At 41.6% G+C, this 12,040-nt stretch overlaps 1 protein-coding gene across 3 annotated transcripts in view; it reads left to right on the plus strand.

The window, feature by feature from the left end:
• Positions 1 to 10,167, plus strand: part of Pign (phosphatidylinositol glycan anchor biosynthesis class N) — a 105,988-nt gene extending 95,821 nt beyond the window's left edge. For 2 of the 3 annotated variants that reach the window (XM_055601354.1, XM_055601364.1), the window contains exon 30: positions 4,821 to 10,167. In XM_055601354.1, coding sequence (XP_055457329.1) covers positions 4,821 to 4,944 — 124 coding nt within the window. In that variant the 3' untranslated portion in view covers positions 4,945 to 10,167. Of the gene's footprint in view, positions 1 to 379; positions 738 to 4,820 lie in introns of those variants that run through there. The other variant, XM_055601371.1, reaches the window with a different exon arrangement.
• The last annotated feature ends 1,873 nt before the right edge of the window (positions 10,168 to 12,040 follow it).

Here is a 12,040-nt window from a genome sequence, read left to right on the forward strand (position 1 = left end):
TGTGTGTGTGTGTGTGTGTGTGTGTGTGTGTGTGTGTGTGTGTGTGTGTATTCTGGATATTAAAACTCTATTGGCAGAAAAGCTGGTGAGGATTTTTCCCACTCTGTAGGCTTTCGCTGTAGTCTCTTGTTTCCCTTGCTGTGCAGAAACTCTTTAACTGGCTGCAAACCCATTTGTTGACTTTTGCATATTATTTCTTGAGCCCTGCAGTTCTGTTTAGGAAGTTGTTCTTTATGCTTAAAGCAGAGTGTTTTCCTTGCATTTTCCTTTGGTAGTCTCGGAGTTCCAGGTCTTACATTAGAGTATGTGGCCCATCTTGAATTAAGTTTAGAAAGCGATTTTGTGCTTCATGAGGATATCTGGTTCCATTTGTTTACAGGCTGTCATTTGGAACGCAGTCCAAGAATGGAGTTGTGAGATGGGAATTCTAAGTGCTTGTGAGGAAACTCCAAGAGAACAAGAGTCTTGTGACCTCAGTTACTATAAAAGCGCAGAAGTGTTCTTGGAATGTGCTTTCACGTCCCTCCCAGGTGTAGCAAATAGGAGTTTAGATTATTCATTACAACTAGCTATTGTCATTTGCTTCTATGTCTCTATGGAAAAACATGTCTTTGCTGTGTGAAACTTGCGCTTGTGATTATATACAGCTTGAACTCATGAGAACTTTACTCAGGTGACCTTTCTTAACTGTCAGAGTATTGTCTGATGCTTCAAATAAAATTGGCTATTGTATGAGACTTGTATTGTATGACTCATTTTTAGGCTCCACCTTCCCAGGTCCAACTACCAACTAGAGCAGTATATAGCTGTCTTTTCTCTAATGTGTGTTTTTAACATCTTTATTAAGAATTAAAGATCTGGTAGGTGGTGGTGGCTCATGCCTTTAATCCCAGCACTTGGGAGACAGAGTCAGGCAAATCTTTGTGAGTTTCAGCCTAGCCTAGTTTACAGAGTGAGTTCCAAGACAGCCAAGGATACATACAGAAACCCTGCCCTGGGGGAAAATAAAGGAAAAAAGAAAAAAAAATTAAAAAAAATTAAAGATCTGGAGTTGTGTGGATATATTTCTGGATCCTGTTTTGTTTTGTTTTAGCATAGAATTTTCATAAAAACAGACTAATGGAATAGTAAAACATTACTTTGAAACCTGTTTTGTTACCTTATCTCTTTTCAGAGTAGCAAGGTAAAGGGTCTTTCTCAGCTGTGTATCTAGTAGCTCTAGGAAGTGAGGTCTGAGGCCTAAGTTTTTACATACGAAGAGAGTTGAGAAGGCTTTGTGGGAGGGGCTGAATACTTGTTGCTGTTAATGGTACAGTTGGTCAATATCATCAGAGATCTGAGAAGGATAAATTGTAACTGAGGGCATCATCTAAATGGCAGACGTATCAATTCCAATGACAGGAGAATTACCCACAGCTGAGGTGGTTGCTCTATGTTCCTGTAATCTCGTGCTCTGTTGGGGCAGTAGTCGTGACCTTCAGCTGTCATATAGGACAGCATGTAATTTTCGGCTGCCACACCCAGAAGCTCTGAGAGATTTTCTATAGAGAAGGAACTTGGAGACTGGCCTTGCTTTGACCAGGCAGAGTAGGGCAGTCAACCCAAAGGTGCCCACAGCTTGGGCAGAGCCCGGCGGCAGGTGCGGGAGGCGAGAAAGCTTTGCCTGGTGGTTAGTATTGCCGTAATTCAGGTGCAGTTGTTGTGCCCATCGACCTCTTTGGGTGACCGTAGGGCTCCCGCTAGGAGCGTTTCTGTTTATCTTGGGAAGCCTTTCCATTAAACATTTTAAATGCCGTATTCAGCACATCTCTCAAGAGTTTGAAGACCATCTATTAAGTATACCTCAGTTTAGGCTTAACCTTGAAAATGTATTAATTTAGTAGCTAGGATTTCATAAGGATTTTAAGACTTTAAAATTTGAGTTGAAGGTTTAACTGAAGATACTTTAGCATCAAAATAAAACTTTAAATCATAAATATAGTCCATAGGGAGACTGAGAACTTTTCTAATCCTTTTGTAGTGCACCATTATAGAATATCACAATTTTTTGTATGACTAAGTTTATCCAAATGCCTAAAGTTTAACGAAGTGAGCAAAGACAAAGAAGCTAAACAAATATTACTGTGAACGTGAGTAGACCTTAGGAATTTATAAATTTTATTTATCAAATATACCTTATAAATGAAACATACTGTTACTTATCTAAATTTTTGAGTGTTAGCAGTTACATGTAAATCTAGATCTAATTCAGCTCTTGTTAATCTGAATAGACCTTTTTGTTGTTGTGTTTTTCTCAAGACAGGGTTTCTGTGTACCATCAGCTGTCCTGTACTCGTTTTGTAGACCAGGCTGGTCTCAAACTCACAGAGATCCACCTGCCTCTGCCTCCTCAAGTACTGGGATTACAGGAATGCCCAACCATGCCTGGCCTAAGTTGACTTTTCTAACCTTAAAATTTTATCATCATACAAAAGCCCATACCAATTTAAAATTGTTTTGGAGATCTGCTGTTGTTTCCTTATTCTAAAAAGGAGATACATTGACAAACAGAGAGGCAGAGGCTTGTCTACAAAGTGAGCCAGGGCCACACAGATGAAACTCTGTCTCAAAAAAAAAAAAAAAAGGAAAAGTTGAAAAATCTTAGAAGAGATAGTTTGCTGCTTGTGCAGTGGCAGAAAATGGTTGTGCCATCGTTGCCCACAGAGCAGCTGTACTGAGGCCAAGCCATTTTCAGTAAGGCAGTGAGGCTTTAAAATCTTTTAGCCTGAGGAGAAAATGAGAAAAGGCTGGTGAGATGAACTCCAACATAGGGAGGGTTCCAATAAGCTCCAAGAGGGAGCCGAGTGACAGTGTAGTTATGAGGGACTGGGAGGAACAAACAGGAACTCCACCTGAGGGGGGTTCCAATCTCCTAGAGGCCTAGAGCATACGGAAGTTGCAGGATTACCAGGAGGGACAAGGCACCTGCTTAGCAGCCAGCTCCTAGCGGCAGGCAAGGAAACTCACAGTGTAGAAGTCCAGGAGGGCACTAGGAGAAATAGAGCAGGTAGCTCTAAGAGGCGGGGGGGGGGGGGGAAGGAAAGGGCCACAGACCCAGGAAGGCATAGAAAAGCTGCAGGGACTTTCAGGAGGGAGCTGAGAGGGAATAGAGTCGAAAAGTATAGGAGCTCTGCCCAAGGGATTCCCAATATGGGAAGAGACAGAGCAGGCAGCTTCAAAGGGGAGGAGAGGAAAATCCAGGAGGGAGTTGCAAACATGCCTGAGTGGGAGGTAAAGAGAGGGCTGCAGTACAGGCAGAGGAGCATGTAGAGAAGGTGTGGAACTTAGCAGGCCACTCCTCGGGGAAGGTGAGGCAGTTCAGAAAGAAGCTGAAGAGAGGTCATGAGGGAGCAGACCGGCTAAGTATCTTGGTGACAGAAATTTCAACCCAGGGCATTCCCAAGCAGACTGAGACACTTGTCAAAGAGAAATGTCCCAAACACAAAGGAGAGGCACCCTTTTCCATGTGGTAGGGGCCCAGTAAGCTGAGAGAAACATTCTAGCACACCAGCGTGGCTTTTGTAGTAAAATTAGATAAAAAAGGTAGCTTTGCAAGCACTGACCAAGTAGTGAATGAGAGAAGAGAGGAGCAAGTAGGTGAGAAAACAAATGAAAAAGGTGTACTGGGAGAGGCTTTGAGAGAAAGGGAGGGTTCCAAAAGAGGGAAAGGAGAAAGTATTTAGTAAGTAGAAAGCGACCACGTGCTGGGCCCCAGAGGGCATAACAGGGAGATGCCTATATTATAGACAACCTTAAGGACATAGAAAGCTTCAGGAGCCAGAGAGAGGATGCTTACTGAGTAGGTGGGAGCTGGGTGGTTTAGAGTAGGTGAAGGGAGAAAGCAGCTAAAGAGGCAGGCTTTAGAATTTGGAATCAAATGTAAGTACTAACGCCACGGGGGGGGTGGGGGGGGCGGGGAACAAACAAACACAAATGATCAGTACATACCTTAGGAGAGTCCGATCAGCAAATTGGTTTGGAGAGGCCAGATCTCTTGGAAGAGAGCTCATTTATGTCAATCCTGTGGTTTCACCATGAGGTGAATGAGTGGGGAGGGGAGGGAGGACATGACTGGTCCTAGGTATGGTAGAGGAAGGAGAAGCTTTATTGTAGATAAAACATAGAGAGCATAGCCAGAGGAAGGACATCTAGGATAGTCCACAGTAAACATGACCATGTGAGGAGAGGGAAAAGCAGGACACCACGAGAGTAAAGGATAGGCCTAGGGAAGGGCAATTGAGGGAAGAACAGCCCAATCCCTGACTTGGAGAAGTTTAGGGCAGGGGTCGAGGTATGCCAGCCATACCCTGTAACAGGTAGAGACTGAGGAATGCTTAGAGAACCTGGTGCCCAAGTTCACTCTAATATGTTAAATATGTACCTCAGCCATTTATGCTGGATTTGAGACCTAACATTGGGGCTTATCAATTACCTGGACTGGCTGACCAGTAAGAACATGGGTTACTCCAGGCTTCACCTCCTCCACTGGCATCACAGGCATGTGCTGGCACATCTGACTTTTACATGAGTGCTGGGATCTAAGCTCAGGTCCTGGTGCTTGCTTGGGAAGCACTTGATCCACAGAGCCACCTCTATAGCTCCTGGTGTCTATTTTTAAATCTTTGGTACCTTTTCTAATTCTTTTCTTTTCTTTTTTTTTTTTAATTCCATGTTTTGACCATCTGCTTAAAAATTCCTTCAATTAAAAATTGGAAGAATCTTGTGCTTTTTCTTATAAATTATCTCCCTTCCTGTTACATGTTTCTCATCTCCTTTTACAGCATCAGCCACTATGTGATTGTCATGTCCATGACCATCTTTCTGGTATTTCTTAATCACCTGGCACAATTGCTCACAACAAAGAAGCTCCAACTGTGTGGCAAACCCAAGAGCCATCTCATGTGATGTTGGTGAAGCCGTCAGTCAGCGTCTACATTCCCATTCTCCTTCTTAAAGAAAAGTCCCACCAAGGATTCAAGAAAATGGATGTTGGACCAGGAAGATGGCTCTGTGGGTAAAAGTGCTTGTTGCACAAGCTGACAAGCTGAGTTTGATCCCGGGGACCCACAGTGGAAGGAGAAAATAGAGTCCCAGAAGTTGTCCTTTGGCCTCCGAGCTCATGCTGTGACACATGTCTATATGCCGTGCACTTGCACGTACATATCATGCACTTACAAGATAACACCGCAGTTAAAAAGACATGGATGCTAATGCACGGTATTATTCTTCCTAGGACATGCTGCATCTGGAATTCTGGGCTTACAGGTGGTCTGACAGATAATGGAGCGTGTTTCTTTCCGTTAACAGACATTTCCAAGGAGCTTCTTACCTCTTTAGGTTTTAAAGACTTGAAATGATGATTATGTCTTAGAACAGGGTAAACATCCTTCGTTTTTATTTTTCCTTTCGTAGCTTTTCCAGTAACGTTTGAGAGTACCTCCATCCCTTTGGTCCTCACAGTGCAGCTTCATGTACACCCAGAGGCGCATGTGCCCCTGTGGGGGCGGTACTGACACTCTGAAGTCATCCCTGTGGAGAGACTGACTGGAAACCACAGGTTACAACAGAAACCCAGCGCTGAGTTGCTTTTGTAGTAGCTCTGACTGCTTGAGCATGTGATGAGTAAGACAGGTGAGGCTGAAAGCTGGGATTTGCTGAATCCCACAGGAAAGCGGCCTGCGGGACTCTGCCATTCTGTGCCTGCAGTATGTTGGCTTGTGCCTCTCTGTGCTGCTTCCAGGCTTCTAATAGCAAGCCAGCTAGAAAAGCTTTTACCTTTACCTTTTGTCCATTCCTGGATCATCTTGGGATTTGGGGGGAAATCTGTGTCTTTACTGATCATTGTTTCAATGTCATTCCCCAAATCAAAGGCTGTAGTTTCCTGACAGTATCATAAAGACTCAAATTAAAATTGCTCTGTTTTTGGTCTTTCTGTAGATCAAAGGCCTACAGCCGTCTCATTAGATTGAGCTTTCCATTTGTGTAGTCTAATGAATGAGGTATTTTGAGAGTAATTTTCATTTGGGTTTCCTATAAAGTGAACTATAGAATACCTATTAAGTGCTTGGTTGATATTTTGCTGGTATGTATCCCCTTTTAAAAAATAACTGCTTTTGATTCAAGTTATAATATTACTAGTGTGCATTAATGACCAAAAGGCTATTTACAAGTTATTAAATTTTTCAGATTGGAAAGTGAGCAAATAAATATCTAGAAGAGTAAGCTCAGCTGAGCAAAATGTACTTTAATTTCTACTTATGATAAAGTTGTAATGTATGTGTGATAATGCCTCCTGACATGGCAGTGTATGCACTGTAGTGTATTAAAAGAGAAGGACCAGTCCTAACACAGGCCTCGACACTGCTGTTGAACATTCTAGATGTCAGCTAAGGAGCTGGTGCAGCAACGCTGATGCTGGGAGAAGATGACCCAGCTGCCTTCCTAGACCCTCAGGTGACTTCTGATCCCATTACATAAGTACCATTTACCTCTGTACAGTTTGATTTACATTCCTCTTCTCCAGAGAAATTAATGCACTGTTAAGGGTTTAACTGTGTGTGTGTGTGTGTGTGTGTGTGTGTGTGTGTGTGTGTGTGTGCATGTGTGTGTACACATATGCACATGTGAGCACAGGTGCACTTAGCATTCATAACAGGGTGTTGGGTCCCTGGAACTGTAGTTACAGGTTGTGAGATCCCTGATATGGGTGCTGAGCCCACTCTCCCACTTTAGAATTGATGTTTCTAAGCCAGCATCGTCAAAGGTGCTTACTGCATTGTATTTTTTCATTGTATTCTCTAAAGCATGTTCTTACCCCTGGTTGGTTCCAGTTCATAGAAGGCAGTGCTTCTGCTGCTGCAGTGCTCCCCGCTGCACTCAGCCAGACCCTCACATTCATTGCGATGTACTCTTCCTCTGCCACAGTGTTTTCACTTCTTGAAGTATGTATTTTTGCATTGAATAACAGAAGCAAATGAAATGTAGGTAAATTGTATTTCTTTCTAAGGCACTTTCTTTTTACATTCTATTCACACTATACTAGCTTTCCAAATGAAAAGTTAAGAAATTTGCCAATCAGCATTGTTTAAATTAGGGAATGCTTTAAAAGTGGGCATAACTGGGCATGGTGGCAGATACCTGTAATTCCAGCACTAGGGAGGTGTAGGCAGGACATCATGAGTTCAAGGCCATTGAAAGTTAAGACTCCAGGTGGACTGTTAAACCCTGTGTTGAAAAGAGTTAAAGTAGGCATCTCAAGGTGAAAAAAAATTAAAATATTGGATGCTAACTGAAATGGTCACAATTTGCCAATAAATTCTTTATATTTTATTATTTAGTGTGTAAAGTCTTAGAACACAAAATGCCTTCTTAAATTTTAGAAGAATTTGTATTATAAACTGGATATGGTGACACTGACCTGTCTATAATCCCTGGGTTTAGGAGGCTGAAGAGGAGAATCACATGTTCAAGGTTAGTGTAGGCCACAAAGCAAGTCCAGGACAGCATGCGTTATGTGAGACCCTGTATTAGGAAACAATGGTAGGAGACTGTTGTATTGTAAATAGATGTAATTGAAGAATAGCATAACCCAGTTATCAGGAATGGAACGGAACTTGAAAGTGATTCATCAGTTACAATGTAGCTTCTTGTGAAAACTTCATTCCAGATTTCAGGCTACTCACTTCAGGCACATCAGGCCTCCTCCCTCCTGCCACCTCTATCTTTCCATACTGTTAGCAGTCAAGGGTTCCTTTGTTCCTCCTTTTATAACTAGCTTCTGATGTTACTAGTTCAGGGTAATGAAGGGTTATATAGTCATGCTTCCAGAGACATTTCACTCTCTTTGTGGGAACCAGGTGAGTTCCACAGACCCCTGAGATGCCATTTTATCAGGAGGCTGGAGAGAATGGCACTGAACCAGCTCAGTAATGGAGAGTTCCCATGCCCCACTAGTGCTCAGAGGTGCTTTAAGAGACCAAAGGTAGCCTCATTCGTGTATCTCCTCTCCTTGGTGGTTCCTTAAGCCAGCGGTGCCCCTGCCCCGTCCTCTCTACAGTACTTCAAAGTGTTTGTGACTATTGTGCTATGTGCTTTCAGTCACTGGTAATGTCTTGGTAGCAGTTCCCATTTCTGCACTGGTGTAGTTTATAAAACTAGATCTCTGGATGTAATTCTGTAAAGAAATAAAATTATTTGAGGTGTATATGTCGCTAATTTTCTGTAGTGCACTAAAATAGGTTGTTAATGGACTCACCATAAGAATTTAGTATTTATGTGCACAAACAGCATTTTGAAAATTACTTCAAAGCATCAGTTGGTGGATAAATGTATGATAATAAAAGTGTTCCCTGATGATGTTTGGGAAACATCTAGGGTAGAAAGGTTTAAAAGTGCATTTATTCTGATAGTTAGTGAAGTCCGTTCATGCAGAATGCCTACAACTTCCATATGCTTGGCTATAGACTATTCTCCCTCCTTATGGGTAAATATATTTTACACATATCTCTGTGAATGTTTCCACACAATTTTTACAAAAGGATGTTATACATTTAATCGAGCTTTTCCTGGTACCCAAATTGTTAAACTGGGAAACTTGAGAACATACTGAGGACTTTGTGTTTACATCACTGTCTCTCCCTATTTGTAGTTGCTTCTCTTTTGTATCCTCAACCTGAAAAAAAATAAAATCATAATTCTCAGCTTGTTTTCTTGTGGTCAGACACTTTCAAAAGCATTACTAGGTAAAGGTTTAATGATATTTGACCAAGAATTGTGAAAACAAGATCAAGGCAGCCCAGATCCCTGCATGTATGGGAGAGGGAAGTATGCAGTCCTACCCCATTCCGAGGAATTATTGACATATGATGGCTGTTCCAGGAGGGACTGTCTGGTTTCTTCAGTGATCTGGGCCCTAGAGGCTACTCGTAGATAGTCCTACAGGCATGGACACATAGGTAGCACTAATGGACATGGTGAACATTTAAGAAAAAAAAAATCAGTTCATGAAGTTGAGAGAGAAAAGTAGTAAGGGAATAAATGATAGGTTTGATCAAAACACATTATATGCATGTATGAATATTAAAATAGTTTAAAAGAACAAAAATAATACAAATAGTTGTCAAGATTTCTTATAATAGCTAAAATTTTGAATTATTACTCGAGTGAACATATACGTTCTTTTCATGCAATGATTTAATTAGGTTGGCTTGCATCATATACCAAGCAAGCAGTAATGGTTCTACAATATTTTTTTTGGACACCTGGTCTGAATATATACCCCAAACTGGCCTCAGAGTTGTGATCCTTGTGCTTCAGCTTTGAGTTCTGCCATTATAGGTATCTGCCACTATGCCATTTAAGTTGCTTTTATTGTAATATGTTCAGTGGATTTGGATAATATTATTGACAAGGATAGTTAGCCCTTAAAGGTACTAACTACTACCTTCAATGTGCTAACCTTCCTACGATAGCTAAGAATATGTGATCATTGTTTTAATAGGCCCTGTGCTTGCTGAAGAAAAGTAGTGTCTTTCAAGTTTGAAATCAGAAAAATCAAATTAATTTTCTTGATGTGCTTTAATTTATTTATTTTTCTATCCTGGAAATTATTGTAATTGGCTGTAGCTTGTAACACAGATGTTTGTTGTGCCATTTCAGCCAGGTGATTGAAGTTAGGCTTAACAATGAAAGCTGTGTTGGCAGTACCCATACTGGGTATGCCATGATGAAAACGACACCTTCCCCACGATGTGAGGAAAAATGGACATGTCTCAATTCAGGAAGAGTTAGAAAATATTCTACAAAAACCTGATGAATAGTCTTCAAAACTGTCAAGGTCATCAAAAATGAGAAAAAAAAATCTAAGAAGCTGCCAGCAGCAGGAAGAATCTAAGGAGATGTGATTGCTACAGTGTTCTCCTGGATAAGATGCTGAAGCAGAAAGGGCTAAGGAAGTCTGCATACTGTGCAATTAATAGAACACCAGCCTACCTCATTAACTGTGGAAAATGCACTTACGGATGTACGGTGTTAAAGTAGAACCTCGCGGAGGGGCTGTGTGGGAACTCTGTACCATTCTTGCAAATTTTCTATGAGACTTTGAAAATAAAAATATTACTTGATTTTAAATGTTTACTCTCTTCACAAATAACTTTTCATAAACTCATGTTGCCTTTAGGTGGTAAGGTAGGAGGAATATCAGGTGTTCTGTGGTTTCTCTGTAGTTTTTCTGTTTTTCCTATTTCTCCCTCATCTTGCTTGCTTCTGCTCAGCTCCAAGCCTCTTAGCCATCTAAGTACTGGCCATCTATACTAATGTGGTTTTCTTCATGACTTTGTGTAAATTAGTGTACAGTATGGTTGTGCAGTGGGCAGCTGTGCTCTTGCTCAGCATTCTTTTCTGGGGAGGGGGGGCAGCTGTTGTATCCTGAGCCTGATATCTCTGTAGGAACTAAATGGGTTAATTTTTTTTTTTTTTTTTTGTTTCTACCCACAGTTGACTGATTTATGAGTGCACTTCTGACGTGGACCAGGCCAATTTGAGTAATTTGCAAGATTTTCAAACTGGAATGACAGAAATTGTGTGTTTGGGTGTGAGTGTGTTTATGTATATGTCCGTTTATGTATCTGTATATGTATGTATGTATGTATGTATATTCAAGCTTTCATGGAGGCCAAAAGTAACCTTGGATGTCTTTCCTCAAGAGCTGCCCACCTCATTAAAAGGCTAGGCTGGCTGGCTTTGAACTCATGGGTCCTGAGGATCAAACTCAGGTCTTCATGCTTCTGTGGCAAGCACTTTATAAACTGAGCTATCTCCCCAGCTCTTTGGAACTGAGAAAATTTCAGATGTAAAAATTTGAGTCATTACTCAATTACCAGTGGAGCCAGGTAAGACCTGAGGAACCCAGCCTGGATTCCAGGCTTCTAAAAAGAATGTCTCACATGAGAAATGTTTTCTCTCATTCGGATCCTAGATTTCAGTTTATATATTTATGTATAAATGTGAATATAGATATAGGTCATGAAACTAGAAAAGGGATCATTAAAAGGGGAAAAGGTCTTGGGGAAGGAGGAAAGAGCAATAGGATCCATGTACCAGCAGAATTGGGGCACCTGGGGAAGGAGAAAAGGAAGGAGGCCAGCTTGGGGCACAAGGAAACAGAGGAGAGAACCAACAAAGATAAAGAGGTATAAAAATTCTGTAATACCCAGTATTCACCTTGACTTCTCTAAGGAGTCCAAGTAGAATGGTTTATACAATAAACTATTAAGCCAAAGCTCAGCTCTCTGTCACCTGTGCGTCCAGCCACAGCAGCCTTCCCACAGCACTTAAGGAAGAAATTGATCTGCTCTGCCTCCTGCTTGTGTTAGGGGTAAACCTGGAGGTGGCTACACACTGGCAACCTAAGTAAGATTTATCGTTATTTCCATAGGTATTCAAAAGATTAAACTAGCAAGTCAACCTGAACCTAACTCTGTCTGACTCCAAAGCCTAATCTTGTAGCTACCACACCTTGTATAGCACCTAGAACCCTTGGAGGTATCCAGCTGTTCCTTGGGCATACCTGAAAAATGGTTTTCTGGACAGAAGTTGGCAATTGACTTAATACATTTAGTCATAGTAGTACAATAGCTGCAGTTGTCTTAAAAATCTACAGGTCAGAGGTATGAATTAAAACAACTCATTACCATAGTCAGTAAATAGGAAATCCTTTCTTTGCCGAGCAGAGTGAGGATACAAAGTTTAAGTACTCAGCCCTCCCCTGAAGGAGCTTGCAGTAGAGAAGGAAGTTACTTTAAGTGTTACGGGGGGGGGGGGGGGTGTCCCCCAAGGGAATTGTTGCAGCTCTGAAGGGAAAGGTATCCTGGCAGTCTGGAGTCAAGGAATACCAGCAAATCACATTGCACAACAAACCTCACAAAAGAGATTCATTCTAAAAGAAATGAGGGTTGCTGCCTCTGAGTGAGAAGCAGCAAAGAACTGAGCAGGAAACAGGCTT

This window comes from Psammomys obesus, unplaced genomic scaffold (assembly GCF_907164565.1).
Source record: "Psammomys obesus unplaced genomic scaffold, mPsaObe1.curated_primary_1811, whole genome shotgun sequence".
Lineage (NCBI taxonomy): Eukaryota > Metazoa > Chordata > Mammalia > Rodentia > Muridae > Psammomys > Psammomys obesus.